Consider the following 17,120-nt stretch of genomic DNA (forward strand, 5'->3'; position numbering starts at 1 on the left):
CACCCTGAGATCTTCAGGTGAAGGGCACTATACAAATTAAGTCAACGACAACAACAACAACAACAATGTTGTCCATTGTCAGGTCAAACTGTTTTATTTAGAGCTGAAAACTCCAGCTAAATGTGACCAAGAATATTTAGGAAATAGGGGCAAGTTTTCTTATCATGCACTGTGTCATTTTCTTCTACTCCTCCTCCTCTTCCTCCTCCTTCTTCCTGGCAAACTGCATATGAACATACGTTTATTCAAATAAAAAAACCCTAAACACAGTGGTTTCCTGTAAGCATCTATTTCCTCTCAGACATGTGAGAAAGAAAGCATGAAAAGCAGAACTCTTCATGCAAATAGTAGAAAAGTCCTTCTGCTGTATATCTAACCACGGACAGAACATTTTATCTTCTTTGAGAGACATCTGAATGTGTTGTTACTCTTTCTTTATAAATATTTTTTCTTAGCAACGTGAGGTAAAGATGGAGAGGAGATGGCAATTTCAGGTGCATTATTTGTTCACCCTCACACACTTGTTCAATGGTAAGTTCATTTTCTTTAAAGAAACCTCTTCCTGTTAGGTTGATAAATCTGTTGCATGCCTGAGCTGAGGGTGAGGACCCAAGTCAATTATGTGGTGTCTCCTTCAAGCTCTATATCCATGGTCGTATTTCTTGGGGACTTCCAAAAAGTCACTTTTGGATATGAAGTACTGCATTAGGCTGACATTGCAGAACAGTTATTTTGGTTCTTACCATAACTGTATTTTCAAGGGGTGTTTGCTAATAATGATGCGGTTAAAATATTCTTACCATTTATTAATAAGAATTCAAGAATAAGCTATACATTCATTTCTGAAGGAAAGTGCTGGGTTGTCTGTTTTTCTCTGGGTTTTGGAACCTCTGTCAATGTGGACTGACTTTGCACTGAAGAGGACAGGATGTAACACAGGGGATGGGGAAACAGGAAGCATCTTGCAGATGATATTGGATTCCAGCTCCCATAAGCCACAGCCATCACGGCCACTGGTCAGTGATATAAGAGTTTTAGCTCAATAACATTTAGAGGGCCGCAGGTTCCACATTCTGTTGCAACATTTCAGAATTAAGGGTGTTAGTTGTACACGAATTGATCACGAATTAGTTGATCACAAATTGTAGTGATCTTATGCAGCTTTTCCTTCACATGGGGCTTAAGAGAATATCCATGGGCGGACTTTGGCAATATGGTGTCCTGAGTGAAAACAAAATTTGGTCACCCTCCCAAATATTTCTTATTTTCACAATAATTCCTTTTAGTACAGTTTCTTTTTAATGGATCTTCTCAGTAGGTACCTGTATAAATATAGATATTATTATTATTATTATTATTATTATTATTATTATTATTATTATTATTTTGCATCTCTTCAGCTTGGTGCCCTAAGTCTGCTGCTGGAATATCCTGGTAGGATAGGGGTTGCCAACCTTTTTGGAGCCTATGGGCATGTTTGCAGACGGGAGAAGCTGTATGCAGTTTTGCCTACAATATACATTTTAAAAAAAGCAATTTTCCTCCCTAATATAATGCATTTTGTATGGTGTGTGTTTTTTGGTAATGCATTTTATGTGGACTGCAGCCTAGTGTATGCTACACATTGATTGACTGAAGAACCACAGTGCTGAATTTAGAGAAATGTGAATTTAGAAAAATGGCTGTTTTGCTTTGTGTAATGCTTCAGAAAGGGCAAATTGTGCAGGTTTGCCTTTAAAAGTGAATGGAATCAAGTTTCACCCCTATGGTAGGATATGCCAAAAACCAATATAAGCAAAATGGCTGTGGTGCTACCGTAGTTGTATCTACTGGTTCTCCCTAAGTGCTCCTGTGCTGGTTCAGCCCGTCTCATGGATAGACTTGATCCTATCAGCTAGGGCAAGCAGCTGAATCTCTCTGGATAGGATTATAAGCCTAAATGCAGACCAGACAGTCAAACTAGAGTCAGCCCACACTTAACAACTTTGGCCTGATAATAGACCCCTCATGACAACTTGAAAGATACAGATACTCAAGAGTTGCAGCACGTTCTGAGATAAAAGGGCTATTAATAAAAGTTAAGTATTAAAATATTTATTCCTAATTCCCTGTTGATGTTGCACTTTGATCTTCATGCATGCTCTTAAGCATAATTCTCAGGAAGAATTTCCTGTGTAGAATTCTCTCAAAAGCGAAGCAGCTTCCTGAATGCAAGATGCTGAATTGAGATCCCTGGGCTGTTTATACTGCTCTTTGTTCCTCGTTAGAGAAATATATACTCTTGCTCTTTATTCTAAAAAGTCTCTTAAGGCGTACTCACACAGCGTTTAAAGGCCAGGATACTATGATTGTAGGTCCTAGATAAAGCTCTTCACTTGACCCCTGCACCATCTCATAAAAACCCATGCAATCTCTTCTCACACGGGAATATGCTCCCAACATTTTCTGTCCCAAATCGGGGACACTCCCTCAACTCCCCGTCCCTTACCAGCCCAGGCTACCTTGGCCCACCACCATTTGCAAGCATGCTCAGGACACCTTGGCCTGCTGCCACACCCTCCCCCCCACCTCCACCCATGCCTTAGCTTTGGTGGCTCACTGACGCTGCAAGGCCAAAGTCAAGGTAGCTTTTGCAAGGCCACCTCCTCCCCAATCCTGGTTGCTGTGATCCGGGATGTCCTGGTTAAAATGGGACAGTTGTGGGGTATGCAGTGGCCAACTAGATTCTTATAGAAAGCCTGTAAACAGGACATGAGTGCAACAGAGCTTCGTCCCACTTGTGATTTCACGTAACTAGTATTCAGAGACATGCTCTTCCAACTCTGCTATTCTATGATTTTAAGCTGCCTCCAGCAGCGGAGGCAAGTAGCCACTGGCAGCCTTGTTCTCCATGGATTTGTGCAATTGACACGGGTGGCGCTGTGGGTTAAACCACAGAGCCTAGGACTTGCCAATCAGAAGGTCGGCGGTTCGAATCCCCACAACGGGGTGAGCTCCCATTGCTCGGTCCCTGCTCCTGCCAACCTAGCAGTTCGAAAGCATGCCAAAGTGCAAGTAGATGAATAGGTACCACTCTGGCAGGAAGGGAAACGCGTTTCCGTGCATTGCTCTGGTTCACCAGAAGCAGCTTAGTCATGCTGGCCACATGACCCGGAAGCTGTACGCCGGCTCCCTCGGCCAATAAAGTGAGATGAGTGCCGCAACCCCAGAGTTGGCCACGACTGGACCTAATGGTCAGGGGTCCCTTTACCTTTACCTTTACCTTATGTGCACATAAGAAGGGGTCCCCAGATCTCTTGGCTTTCTGAGGTGTGATAGCAGGCAAAAAGACTCTTCCAGCATTGAAGCATTCTACACAGGTAGAAAAGGGCTGTGGGGGCCAATCTTTTAGCCTTTTTTCTCTAGGCCATACTTTCAGAATAAAAATTTGCTCATGCCATTCCAATTTTTTATTGAAAACAAATACAATGGAAAACAAAAAGAGACAACTCCTAGCAGTGCTACATTTATAACATAGAACACAGCTAATTTATAATATGTTTGTGGGACACCCAGAAGGTATAAAATAATGCAGCTATGTAATAACATGGATCATTCCCAAATATAATATTGATTGCCCTTGAATCTCGTGCCACATTTGTCAGCGTCTCCTGCCACACCAGGCCACACCCTTTGAGAAGCACTGTTTTTGTGCCACTATCTCCATCACATCGCTCATGCCAGTTTCCCCATATTCTACTGCCAGGTGTGTGGTGGGAACCTAGGAATTATAAACATGAGGATATAGAGCATGTGAAAATGACACTGTGTGCATTTGTGTTCTCTTGCAGCCCAGTCTAACAACATCCTTCAGGACGGGAAAACTGTCTATGGTTTGCCTGGCAGCAATGTGACTCTATCATGTGGCATCTCGAAGGAAAAGGATATCTATGTAACACAAACGCAGTGGACAAAGATTCAAGATGGTCGGCCGAGAAAGATAGCTGTGTACCACCCTACCTATGGCACACGATACCATGAAATGGCTTACAGCTACTCTGTAAGTTTCAGGAAGGATGTCCACAATTGCCTGGGTGGCCACAGTGGTATTACAGCCAGCAACATAGAATGCAGTCAATGGATTCTGCAGCTGAAGAACGTGAGTCTGGAAATGTCTGGCTTGTATGAGTGCAACTTTGCTACATATCCAACTGGAACAAGCCGCTCTGAAATCAATCTTGTTGTTAAGAACAGTGGTAAGCAGTAATTGACACATTAAGATTTGTTTTTAATGAAGGGCATTATAATCTTTTAAACAGTATCTCTTTCGCAGTGACTCCAGATGATGCATTTACATTGCTGCTCGACTGACCGTGTTCCTGTTGCAAGCAATGTGCTTCAGTTTACATTTTAGAAGAACTTCAAATGCTTCCATTCAGGGCAGAAACAGTAAAACAGCGAGTTTTTTAAAAAATTCTACTCCACCTTATTCTCCAAGGAAAGTCAAAGCGGCCAACAGATTAAATAATTGCGCTGTGTAAAACCAATAATGTTTGTTTTACCATTGCAATAAAACTCAAATTGACAAATCCAGCAGTCATCAACATAAATGCAAGCTGAGCCAGCCCAAAAGTTATTTCATCAGCAAAATGTTTTACTAAAAAGCCACATCTCTGCTTGGTGCCCAGAAAGAAGTTACCTGTCAAACTGTGCTTGGGTGGGCAGCCCAGTAGCAGCAGCCCTAATCCAAGTTGACACCTGCCTTTCCTCACATGGCTGTGAGATCTGGAGCAGTAGCTCCGATGGCAATCAGAATTCGATTGAGCATCTGTGTTAGGGAATCATACTCCATGAAAGCTGAGATGAAGAGTGAAAGGAATATAGAATGCTTCAGGTGCTGGAAAGGTTGCCATAATGTGAATTTACCATTCTCCTGAAATATCGGGTTGCCCACTCACCCGCTTGTGCCATGTCTAGAAAGCACCACTTCCCCCAGGAAAACCTGCTCTTTAGCACTGAATCAGAGCAAATGTCAATCTGCAGAAAACCCAATTGATGTTTGCTCCGATTCAGTGGTAAAGATTGGGTTTCCCCAGGGGAAAGTGGTGGGGAAAGTGGCAGTCTGCATGAGCCCTTAGTCCCAGTTCTCATTGATTAGATAAGTCTATGTCTGGTGATGGTTTCTATAACAAAATGCTCTCCATTGAGGAGAGGAGTGACATTCTTGCATATGGAAAACTAACGTGTCAGGGTCTAGGACAGAGTCGACACCTCTCCTTGATATGTAGTTTAATATGTGGAAGATTATTATTTTTCGGTGGAAAGAAACTTCCTGGAGCATGTCTATGTAAGTCTAGGGAGGTTACGAGCATTTGAATAAGGATGCTTGCCAAAGGTTGGAGGCAGGATCATAGCAAGCAAGGATTTACTGTACAAGCTCCCTTCTTGCTGCAGGCATGCATGGAAAACAAGGGACAGGACTTGTTTGTTCTGATAATCACAGAATCATAGACTTGGAAGGGAACCTGAAGGTCACCGAGTATTGGAGGCAGGACTAACTGGACTGATAAATGCAGTTTTGATTATGATAGGCACACTGATCATACATAGTTCAGGGTTTTTATCTGCCATTGACAACTTGATAGATAAGAAAAAATCCAAGACCATAAAGATGATCTGGTCAAATGGATAGAGCACCTAGTGGAATGGATGGATTGTTTGAGATAGATTTGTGTTTGCTCCTGATGCTGCTCTTTCAAGCTTTGCTCTTCACTTCTTACAGAAGTGTGACCACCCACCCCAGCATTATCACTAACTACTGGACCAAAGTCAGACAGACTGTTTAGTTTATATTTCCTCTCTTCCATACAACAGCACTAGCCCTTGCTGTCTGCTGCATTCCCTGGTTGAGAGTACAAAATAATAGCTAGCAAGAAAACAAACAAACCCCAATATCCTGCAAAATTTGCCTTTTCACCCAACTGGGTTAGAAGATGCTCAGAAACAGAGTTGGGGGATGAAGGATATTAGTCATTAAGAAAACATAACTTCACTTCAAAGTAAAACAAACCCATCTGGAGGGAACAAAGCCCAACCCAAGTCACTGGGGAAGGATAACTGGCAGACGTGGAGGACCAAAGTGGAGGCAATGAGTGTTACTGCAGAACTGGATCAAAGGAAGGATGACACAATAAGACTGTTGACGCAGCATTGTGAGAATGCAGAGAGCAGCTCTGAGAGCTGCAAAGTATTCAGCTACTTAACCAACCTCTTCCTGACCTTAATTTAAACCACCTGGTCTGCATTTTTTGCATTCATCCGCTTGGGGTGTTTACTGGTTGACTATATAATTGGCCTGCTCTTTCTCTAGCAAACACTGTCCTTGGCTATGATGCTAAACACCACAATTCAGCACTGCGGGAACAAGGCTGGGTGAGCAACAGACATAAAACCAAACCACGGTCCATTGAAACAGGAAGCAATTGCTTCTCTTCACCTCCTTGCAGCCATGCTAGAAGAAGAGAGGATGTGAAGCGGGGTGGTGGTGGTGGAGGTGATGCAAACCTGAGACTCATCTAAACTCATTTGAATAGAATCATAGAATTCTAGAGTTGGAAAGCACTTAAAGGTCATCTAGTCCAACCCCATAGGTAAAGGGACCCCTGACCATTAGGTCCAGTTGTGACCGACTTTGGGGTTGTGGCGCTCATCTTGCTTTATTGGCCGAGGGAGCTGGCGTACAGCTTCCAGGTCATGTGGCCAGAATGACTAAGCCGCTTCTGGCAAACTAGAGCAGCGCACAGAAACACCATTTACCTTCCCGCCGGAGCGGCACCTATTTATCTACTTGCACTTTGACGTGCTTTTGAACTGCTAGGTTGGCAGGAGCAGGGACCAAGCAACAGGAGCTCACCCGGTGCGGGGATTCGAACCACCGACCTTCTAATCGGCAAGTCCCAGGCTCTGTGGTTTAACCCACAGCGCCACCCGCGTCCCTGTCCAACCCCATAGTATGGTTTAAACAAGGCCACTGTGTGGCAATGCTGTACTGCAGGGACAGGGAAACTGTGGCCATGCGTATGTTGGACCGCAACATCCATTGTTTGTGATCAGTGGCCATGCTTCCTAGGTCTGATGGGAGCTAGAGTCCAACAATTGTAGGGTCGGGGTCCCTTCCAACTTGACAATTCTATGGTTCTAGGATTCTAACATCTGGAGGACCACAAGTTCTTCCCCCTCCTGTGTTACATTGTGTCCAGTGCTCGTCAGTACAAAACCTACATTCACAGAGGAGCCAAAAATTAATTACAATCAGGCCGTTCTCTTTGCAACAGGATTCTATTTACCAATGTCCTTGCTATAACAGAATGATGGCATTGCAACTCGTTGCATCCTAATTGTATAAATAGATTTTCTACTGGGGAGTTTGAATGAAGAAAGGCATGCCAACGATGTGAGGGAGAGTAATGCCTGCCTTATAAAGTCTCAGGAAATGCATCCCTTTGTTGGCTCTGCTCTACAGCGTTGCAATCCTGAGCATGTTTGATATTATCCCAAATCCTCTGATGATCTGGTGTACCAGTGGCTTATGATATCTGGAGTGTTTTAATAGCCTCAGTATCCATGTGCTGGAATGCCCAGTGCTTGGCATCTGGGCTTGAGATGGGGTGCTCTGAGGACAGTTTCATCAACTCGTACAATCTGAGTTTGCCCATAGATCATCGCCATTGATGGAAAATTGCCTTGGACCCCAATCTAAGTGAATTGAAGGGAGTTCACAGAATGAAAGCTTCCAGTCAGCTCTTCCCACTACCTGCCGTCTGCAACCCTAAGAAAGTCTCCATGGAGGAACATAGAAAGTTGTCTTATACTGAGTCAATCATTGCCCCATCTTGCTTAGCACTGTCTGCGGTCACTTGCAGCAGGTCCTCAGACATGGGATATTTACCCAGATCTACCAGGGGATACTAGGGAGTGAACCCTTTGACCAAGCAGATGTTCTGCCACCAATCTATAGCCTTCCTCAGAGGGGGAAAAATGTGGGACATAGCTCAGGGGGCTGGTCAGGGGAGGAAAGAAAAGACAGCAAAGTTTCCTTCTGGGGGCTTCCTTAAATTATCTTGGTTTAGGATCCAAGCCCAATTTGTGGCAAATCCTTTCTCAGCAGTCATCTGCCTTGCCTCACCTTGTTCAGAAAGCCTCCCTGACCCTCTAGTTGCTCAACTTTGCTAATTGTTTAATTGCACACTGAAATAGAGAATGCCTGTATGTGTGTTGCTAAGGGTTTAACATTGGAAAATTTCTTTGGAATATGCTAAGCTAGAAAGAGCTCTCTGAGCTTCTAGCTGGGTTGATAATTAATTGTTGATGTTCTCTTCACATGAATGTTTAACCTTAGATCACGTGTTCAAGGTATTCACTTGCAAATCTTCATTTTGAAAGGTAGTTGCCTTTGCCTTTTGGCACAGTGAGAAAAGGATATGATAAGATGCCTCTCCATGAGTTGCATAACCTTAGGCTGGATGCAGACTAATGCAGGATATGAAAGAAACAGAGCTTTGATCTTTGATTTGATCACAATTATGTTATATATTTAAGAAGAAGAACCTATGCTTGAATATGCATATGCTTTATACAAATTTCTGGATGTATCATTGATTGTTTTGTATCTGTTTTTTTGAAGAACTTTGAATAATACTTATGGATATTTATATTCCAAAACTATTCCATTTTTATGCATCCAATTTCTTCATGCTGTGCAATATTAATATCTGCAATAAACCTGGGTCCCCAGATGTTGTCAGAATACAACTCAGAATACAACAGAATACAGCTATCCCTGGCCTGCTAGATAGAGAAGATAGGAGTTGTAGTCCAACAACATCTGGGAACCCAAGATTGAGAAAGGATGCAGGTGGCTGCATAGGAAGAAATGGGAAGAAAATGTCTTAAGTTATTTTAACAGTCAAGCCTCTGTGAATTGTCCTTCAGATTTTGGCGAAGTAGAAATAAGGGAACTGGTCTCCAAGAAACTGTACTCAGTGGGGAGTTGAAACCAAAGCCATAACTGAGCTATTGCTAGGCTGTTGAATGGATCCTAGTATCTGTAGTACTGTTCTTGAACATCATCTCCTCTTCTATTTGAATCTGTTTCATAAATGCAAAGTAATGATTATTGTGTAAGAATTTGCAGTGCTGACTTGGCTGCTGTCTAACTAATGTAAACGTGTATTTTCTTTCTGTGCTCAAGTGAAACCAGAAATCTCTATTGGACTCCAAGCAAGTTTCACAAGAGAGGTTAGTAAATTTAGAGGTACAAATGCATGAGTTAGTGTATAGCTTTATTGCTCCAGTCATCCAATCAAATGGGACAAAATTGATAATTCAGCCACAAGCAAACCAACTAGGGCAACTGATTTGGGAACGTTTCCCCCTCAAGTTTGGAATCATCCAGTCAGAATTTCCTCCTAGTAATTATGTGGCCCTTGGATGGTATTGAACCTTTGAAGGAAAGAATTCAGAATGCTCATTAGCTTGAAGTATTTGTTCTTTGACATCTGCAGGTGGCATAAAAGAATAGAAAAGAACAACACATTATCTCATTATCTCATCCTTGTCCTTTGTTCACATGCAACCTGTTTCAGGATTTACCTGACCACAGGGAAAGGGCTGTAGCTCAGTGCTGGAGCAGCTGCCTTGAATAGAATCATGGAATCATAGAGTTGGAAGCATACAGAAGGCACTATGTTCAATTCCTAGCATCTCCAGGGCTCATAATGTCCCCTCTCTGAAATCCTGGAGAGCTGAGGCCTTTCGATGTACACAATGAAAAGCTAGATGGACCAATGCTCTGATTCAGTATAAGGCAGTTGCCCATGTCGTTCCCCTCTATGTTGTTCCCTTCTTATGAATGGGATCGTCTCAGGAGCAGGTCAAGCCCATTACCAATCCACTCTATGCATTATCAGGCAATGCATAGAGGGGGTTGGTAATGGGAGCCAAGCTTTGTACACTGGTAACTATATATATTTACATGCGAGAAGAACACCCGAAGAAGGCTCCTGTCTAATTCAGATTTTAAAATCTACACATCCCAGATTTTATATATATATATATATATATATATATATATAGAGAGAGAGAGAGAGAGAGAGAGAGAGAGAGAGAGTATTAAAACAATATTATTTTAATTTTAAAATAAAATGTTTTATTTGGCCCATTTCAGATCATAACATTTTTCCTAAGTTTGATATGCTTGAAAACACAGGTCCATCTTTTAACATAATCCCTGCTTCGATAGCCTAAGAAGTCATTTCAATCTCATGTGATGTTGTTCCTATATCCGTCCATCTTCCTATCGCATTTCTTGTTCTCAGTTTTATACCCGCAGAGAAAAGTGAAATAAATTATTTATGTGGTCAACAGGGGGGCAGTAAAAAATACAGCAACCACCCACAGTTCTGAGCTTTCTAAAATGGCTGGAAATGTTAAGTCCCTGTCTATATTTTGCACCTCAGATCACATTCAGTTTAAAACTTCAGTTAACAAAACACTCTGCAGGTACGAGCAGATCTATGAAGGTAAAAGCAGTTTTTTAACAGCTCATCTTTCTCTAGGTAGTTTAGTATTTTGCATTGTATGCATCGAGAATAAGGCTCTTGCGGTCTGCTCGCGGTGTCCTCATATTTAGCACTGTCTACGGGGTACCAAACCACATCCTCTCTGCTTTTAGACAAAACCCATGCCAGATGGAGCCACAGCTATGATCATCCTTTCCTTCATGTTTTGAACTATTTTAGTGGTAATGTTTTAGTGGTTTCATTACACCTGCAGCTCTGTACAAAATGTTCAGGGTGATTATGGGGACAGAGGATCAAAGACTGAATGTTTCTGTAAAGCTTACCCTGAAGTATTCAAACATCTTATTGATTGATTGATTGGTTGGTTGGTTGGTTGGTTGATTGATTGATTGATATGGCACCTTTACTATGGTGATTTAGACCATCTTCCCTGTGGGGGAAGAGGGAGAAAGCAAAGGGGGCAGGCAAAAGAAAAGGCCTGTCCCTGTTCCAGTCAAACTGCTCTCCCCCTCAGGTTAAAGGACACTGGGACTTCTTCAGGGAAGAAGGCAATAAGGGAGACAGGTAAACAAAACATCAGTTGGACAGTCTCATCGCCACCACAGGGCAACTTTAATAACATGTATTTGTTTGGGTATTTTAAAACTGTAAACCACCCTGGGTACCTTGGCAGATAAGCACATAAGTGCTGTAAATAAATAAGCACAAAAGGAGAGGTTATATGAGGCTGATTATCCCACACAAAGATTCAACATTACTCTGCAATGTAATGTTCATTATAGCCAAGCCATTATTGACTTGTTTTCCTTTGATTTTCTAATAGGCTAATATTACTTGTGTCGTAAAGAAGGCATTTCCTAAGCCCGACCTTCAGTGGTACATGGATGGAGAGATACTGAAGGAGAAATCCAGAGGTAATGCAAACATTGTCTAAAATGGCATTTCAAAAATTCACTTTTAAAAAATATCCGGCTGTAACCAGAGAGCTCCTACTTTCTGTGAGTAGGAGAATGTAAACATTCATAATCTATGTGGGAGGAAAAGCAGCTTTTATGCTGAACACAACTCTCATTTAATGATAAACTAATGCTCCACCTTCCTCAAAAATACAGAGGAAAAAGGCACACACAACAGTAAGGATTCCATTATCATAATTCCACAAAAGCAGGGAGAAGAGGTGCCATTTAACCTAGCACTGAAATGATGTTCACATTAAGCTAAGTCAGACCATTGTTCCAGAAAGCTCAGTATTGACTTTCCAGGGTTTCTGGCAGAAGTCTTTGTCAGCCCTTTCTGGAAGCACCAAGATTTAACTCAGGATCTTTTGCATGCAATATAGGTGCTCTGTCACTTTACTGTGGCCCAGTGCTAAACCTCTGAGCTATGGGTTTATCCTTCTTGTTAGCTGGTTTGAGTTTTCTTTGACCGATCTCATTTCTACTTATTTTTCAAAGGAATATCCATACAAAAAGAAGATGCAAAGTTTGAGGGAGGTTTTTATGAGAGGAGATCACTGTTGACAATACGAAGTACAACTTGGCCATCCATTTATCAGGCTTTCAAATGCATGTCTGTGTATCCTTTCCGTGGAAATGACATTTCATCTGAAGAAATAGTTCTCCCTTATGGTAAGTCAAATTAAGTTATGAGCCACCTGAAATCCAAAGAGCATATGATATGCATGAACTCAATCTAACTGAAGCCTCTTTGACAATGCGAAGTCTGCAGAAACAATAGAAAAACACTTCATTCCATAAATCACCGCACACATGTTTTCAAGGTATAAATTCAGTCATGCTAAGAAAACAATTGAATATGCTGGTATATATTCAGTACTAATGCATATTCAGCAGGCAATACATTTTTTTTGTATTATTTATAAAATTTCTAAACCACATTTAGGACAGAATCCACAGTGGTGTACAGCAACAGTAAAAAATGATAATACATCACATCAACACCACACATCTTTTATAGGAGAAAAAAAAAACCCTGAAAGGCAGCAATACTATGAAGCAGGCTCAGGCAGTAAAACAAATTTAAAATGCCTGGGCAAATAAAAATGTCTTCGTTTGTTGGAGAAAAGTTTGTAATGTCAGTGCAAACATTGTTTTGCAAAAAATGCTGCTGGATTTTTGTGGCCTCAAAATTCTATTCACTTTCTCTACAATATTTTCATAATCTAGAAATTATTTAGAATAGACATGAAACTTCACTCTTTACTATGTTGCCCAGCACCACAGAGTACTTAGAAATTTGTATTCTCATCTTAAAACATTGGCCTCCAGGGATTAGCCTGTGTTGTCATTGTAAGGTCACTGCAATATTGATGAAAAGTCATGTTTTGTGTGTATTGTGTTGGTACATCAAGAATCCAATCAAACTCTCAGTTATTGTGATGTTGTCATTAACCTATTATTGGATTGTTCACTGCAATGGTTATTTTCAACAGGGTTTCTGACTACATCTTTGCCACTCTCAGAATCTGTTACTCAAGTTACTCCAGTCTCGGACACCTCCACACAAAGTAAGTGAAGTCTATATTTTTGTGCTTTGCTTAAAACCTGCACACACACAAATCACATAAATACTGAGAGTAAATGTGGCAATGGTAGAGCATTTTCTCAGCTACCATGGTGTTGTTTCCCCACCTAAATACAGAACCATAAAGTTTCTGGGAGGTTACTAAAGCTCCATTGTAAGCTCTGTTGTAAGAAGAATGAATTTAACAAGCAAAGATATTCACTAAGCTGGAAGAGCTAAACCACAAGACCAGGTTCAGTCAATATCCTAAGCCAAACCATGGCACAGCACATGTGCAGTGGCAAAATGACCAGTGAGAAACCTGCATTCTTGCTTAACCATAATTTGACTTACCCCACCATACAAACCCTACTATTGTTTTAACGTACCAAGAATCAAATCTCTCGGTTAGTACTAAGTTGTTCTTAAGCTATTATTAGACAGTTCATCCACTACATTTGAGGCTATTGTTATTTTCAACAGGGCTTCAGACTATGACGATGGAAGCTTCAAAATCCAGTAGTCAGGTTACTCCAGTTTTGGATTCCCTCACAAAAAGTACCGGTAAGTTATGTTTATCTGTATGAATCACTTTCTGCACTTTTCTGAGAAATTCATCCAACAATAAATGATTAAAATACTTACCAAGCTCTGTTATTGCTATTCCAACATGTATCCCATTCCACCTAGGATGGTCCAACTGGAGAACATCTCACTACATTTGTTGTTTATGTGAAAAGTTCAATATGGCAAATTGAACCCACATGCTCCATGCAATGCCCATAGGCTAATTGGCATCAAGTTTTCCCCTCAAAGCCTAAGGATGGTGAAAGGGTGGTAGCTCAGTGGTAGAGTGTGTGCTTTGCCTGCAGGAAATCTTAGGCTGCAATTCCCACCATCTCCAGGTAAAGCTTAGAAACAATGAAAACCAGAAACCTGAAGAACCATTGTCAGCCAACAGATACTACTGAGTAAGGCGAACCACTGCTCTGACTCAGTCTAGAGCAGCTTCCTGCAGTCCAGTGTTGTGCAGGGATTCAGGAATGTCTGATTTGTACCTTGAAAGACCATAGAGATATCAAGTATGTCAATATGTTCTCAAGCTGCTCTTACACACTGCTCATGTGAAGAAGGGAGAATGTTCTGATCTCGGGTTGAGGACCTCTTTCCAGCCAAACGGCTGCAGTTCCTTTCTAGCCAACCTCCCAACAGGCAGCCATAGGTCAGTGGTGGGCAGGGGCCAGAAGCAAAATACTGATTCACTCGCATACCTCTCTCCATCCCCCATCCAGGAAAACAGGAAGCATGAGCAAAGTTCAAAGATGCAATCTAGCCAGGCAATGAGTGTGGAAAGCAGGAGTTTGGTCTGGGCAGAAGGGGTATGGTTTGGGGAGGATTCTGGGAGACATATACAGAAGCCTGGAAAGCTGCATTCAACCCTCAGGCCTGAGTTTCCCCATCCCTGTGCTAATCTACCACCACTGCCAAATCTTCTCAACCACCATCTCCCTTCTCCCCATCTGCTCCCCATTACCCTACATATAAGAGAGTGATCTTTCAAGGTAGAGAAGGAGAGAGGTGAACATGAAGCAGCATATAATCTCTGTGTGTGTTTCTCCAAGTTCTTATAGAGTGGTTTTGTGTCCTCTCCTTTGTTTTTCTCTTCATTTTGCCTTCCCTGGCCAAGTCACAGACTTGTCAAAAGACTAACCCGCTTCCTCTGTTCATCTGCAGCATTTTTATTTTTGTTTGCCAAATCTCTAATATACATATTTAAGTCCGCCTCGTAAAATAAGCAGACAAAGCACCGGCAGTGAAGTGACTTCATCATAGGCAAGTGATGCAGCCCAAAAGGGAATGCAATCTGAGAGATTCTTAAAATATTCTCTGAATCCATCTCTCCTGGGAGCCATTGTGCACATGCGAAATTACATTAGGAGCTGCTGAGGTCCAGATGGAGCACCAAGTCAGCTGTTTGCTGAACATTTGTCTTGAGCTGGCTCAGATTTCCTTGTAGGACAGGCACAGCATAGCATCATGATGGGATTTCATACATCTGACAAAGGGCAGCAGTCAGCTGTTTCTCCTTTTCTTTTTTTAGTTCAGGTTCACCTACTCCTCAGCTTGTTTTCTTGCGGCTGCATTTGTTGCCAAGCTAACTTTTTCTAAAATATTTCTTAAGTTCTTTCATGGATGTCTGTGAGAAAGTGGGATGGAGCTCAGTGGTAGAGCATCTGCTTTGCACAGAGAAGGTCCCAGGTTTGATACCTGACATCTCAAGATAGGATGGGGAAGATACATTGTCTGAAACCCAGGAATGTCACTACCCTTGAGTGTAAATAATACTGAGCTAGATGGATTGTCATGGACTGGCTGGATGCTGAGGAGTGGTGGGAGGCATCAGCTGGGGAACCCCCAAGGGGAAGAAGGCTCAGAGCCAGGGGATTGGTGGTGGGATGACCATGAGTGGTCAGAGGGAGAAGAAGGAGCAGACTGGGAAGAGAAGGTGTCAGAAGCAGAAGCGGTAACAAGATTTGGTGAGCAGGAAGAGGCTGTGGCAGAGAGCAGTTCAGACTCTGAGGCAGAAGTAGAGGCTGGAGGGGAGTAGGGCCAGGAGACAGAGAGGCAGGCTGCTGAAGAACCCAGGCAGTTTCCCCCTCCTGTTGTGATCAGCTCTGCCTCTCTCTCCCCCCCCCCACCCCACCAGTTTCCTAGAACTCAAAGAAATGAAGAAGGCAGAACGGAGCAGGGTTGTGTGCAGGCACAGTTTATGACTGCTTGGGAAAAACCCTGGAGAGGAAGAGCTTTAGGAAGTGATGGGAAGGTGGGGACCTTCAGTCCTTGCAACTGCCTTGTTGAAGCAAGACCTACTGAGAAGGGTTGCTGGGATCACTAGCCCTGTGCTGTTTTGGTTTCTTGAATAAGGAATTGATTTCACTGACACCATGTTGTGCTTTGATTGCTTGGCTCCAGCTCCTGAGATGGCCCAATGCACTTATATATTTATACTCCACCTTTTTTCCTTGGTGGGACTCAGAATGGATTGCAATAAAAATAAGAAGCACTAAAAACATAGAAAAAGCAATCATTCAAAACCAATTATAAATATTCTGTGTGTGTGTGTGTGTGTGTGTGTGTGTGTGTGTGTGTGTGTAAAATATGCTAAAAACATACCAATAATTCCAATAAAAACAGCATGGCACCAGCTCTTTCAATAAAAGCAGGCAGTTCCCAAAAGCCTGTTGGAACAAGAAAGTCTTTACCTGCCAGCGGAAGGACAACAAGGAGGGATCCTTATCCAGTATAAAACAGATTCCTATGCTCCTTTGAAATGTCAACATGTACTTGCCTTTTAAAAACATGAACCTGAATACAAACTCCATTGCTTTCAAGTATGCTCTCTTATCTAGTTGATGTGTAGGGGCCCCTGATACAGCCTCCTCTTTTGTATGCAGCAATGTTATATGAGAAAACACTTGCGGAAGTCCTTCTTTATTCACTTCATTGATTGGCACTGCTCAACATGACTATCTGTACTGCGTGCGTGGAATATCTCCACTGCCGAATTGAACAGGGCACTCGACTTCCTTAGACGTCCCATGCCATGGTTCATAAATGTCATGTTGGTTGCAAAGTGCTTTTGTTGCTCTTGCTGTCTGACAAATCCCCTGCTTGCCTTAATAAAGCTGTAACTTCCCTTTGCCTTCTTCTTTTCACTGTAAAAGTTTCCCATTCAACTTTGCTCAGTGAGATAATCCGAATGACAGCTGTTCGGCGCTTAGCTTCCATAGGAACATCCTTTGTGCACCAGGCACTAAGAGACACTTTGACACGGAGTGTTAATCACTGTACGTCTCTCCTTCTCAAGCCAGTGTCAAAGAGCCAGTTTCTTTTCTCCCCAAACCCAGATAGATGTCAAGGATGATTGACCTCTTCCCATAGAAATGTCTGAAATAAGACTTTGAAATATGTCATCCTTCAAAACATGGACTCCGTAAAATTTGGGCAAGAGGTATTGAGAAAGCTGTGGCCGGGGGA

At 42.2% G+C, this 17,120-nt stretch overlaps 1 protein-coding gene across 1 annotated transcript in view; it reads left to right on the plus strand.

Moving 5' to 3' along the window:
• Positions 1 to 291: 291 nt before the first annotated feature.
• CD96 (CD96 molecule) overlaps positions 292 to 17,120 on the plus strand; it is a 28,935-nt gene continuing 12,106 nt past the window's right edge. Inside the window, exons 1-7 of the mRNA XM_028726741.2 lie at positions 292 to 531; positions 3,831 to 4,235; positions 9,230 to 9,276; positions 11,383 to 11,473; positions 12,014 to 12,187; positions 13,012 to 13,086; positions 13,566 to 13,646. Coding sequence (XP_028582574.2) covers positions 471 to 531; positions 3,831 to 4,235; positions 9,230 to 9,276; positions 11,383 to 11,473; positions 12,014 to 12,187; positions 13,012 to 13,086; positions 13,566 to 13,646 — 934 coding nt within the window. The 5' untranslated portion in view covers positions 292 to 470. The remainder of the gene's footprint in view (positions 532 to 3,830; positions 4,236 to 9,229; positions 9,277 to 11,382; positions 11,474 to 12,013; positions 12,188 to 13,011; positions 13,087 to 13,565; positions 13,647 to 17,120) is intronic.

The sequence above is a fragment of the Podarcis muralis genome, chromosome 4 (assembly GCF_964188315.1).
Source record: "Podarcis muralis chromosome 4, rPodMur119.hap1.1, whole genome shotgun sequence".
Classification (NCBI taxonomy): Eukaryota; Metazoa; Chordata; class Lepidosauria; order Squamata; family Lacertidae; genus Podarcis; species Podarcis muralis.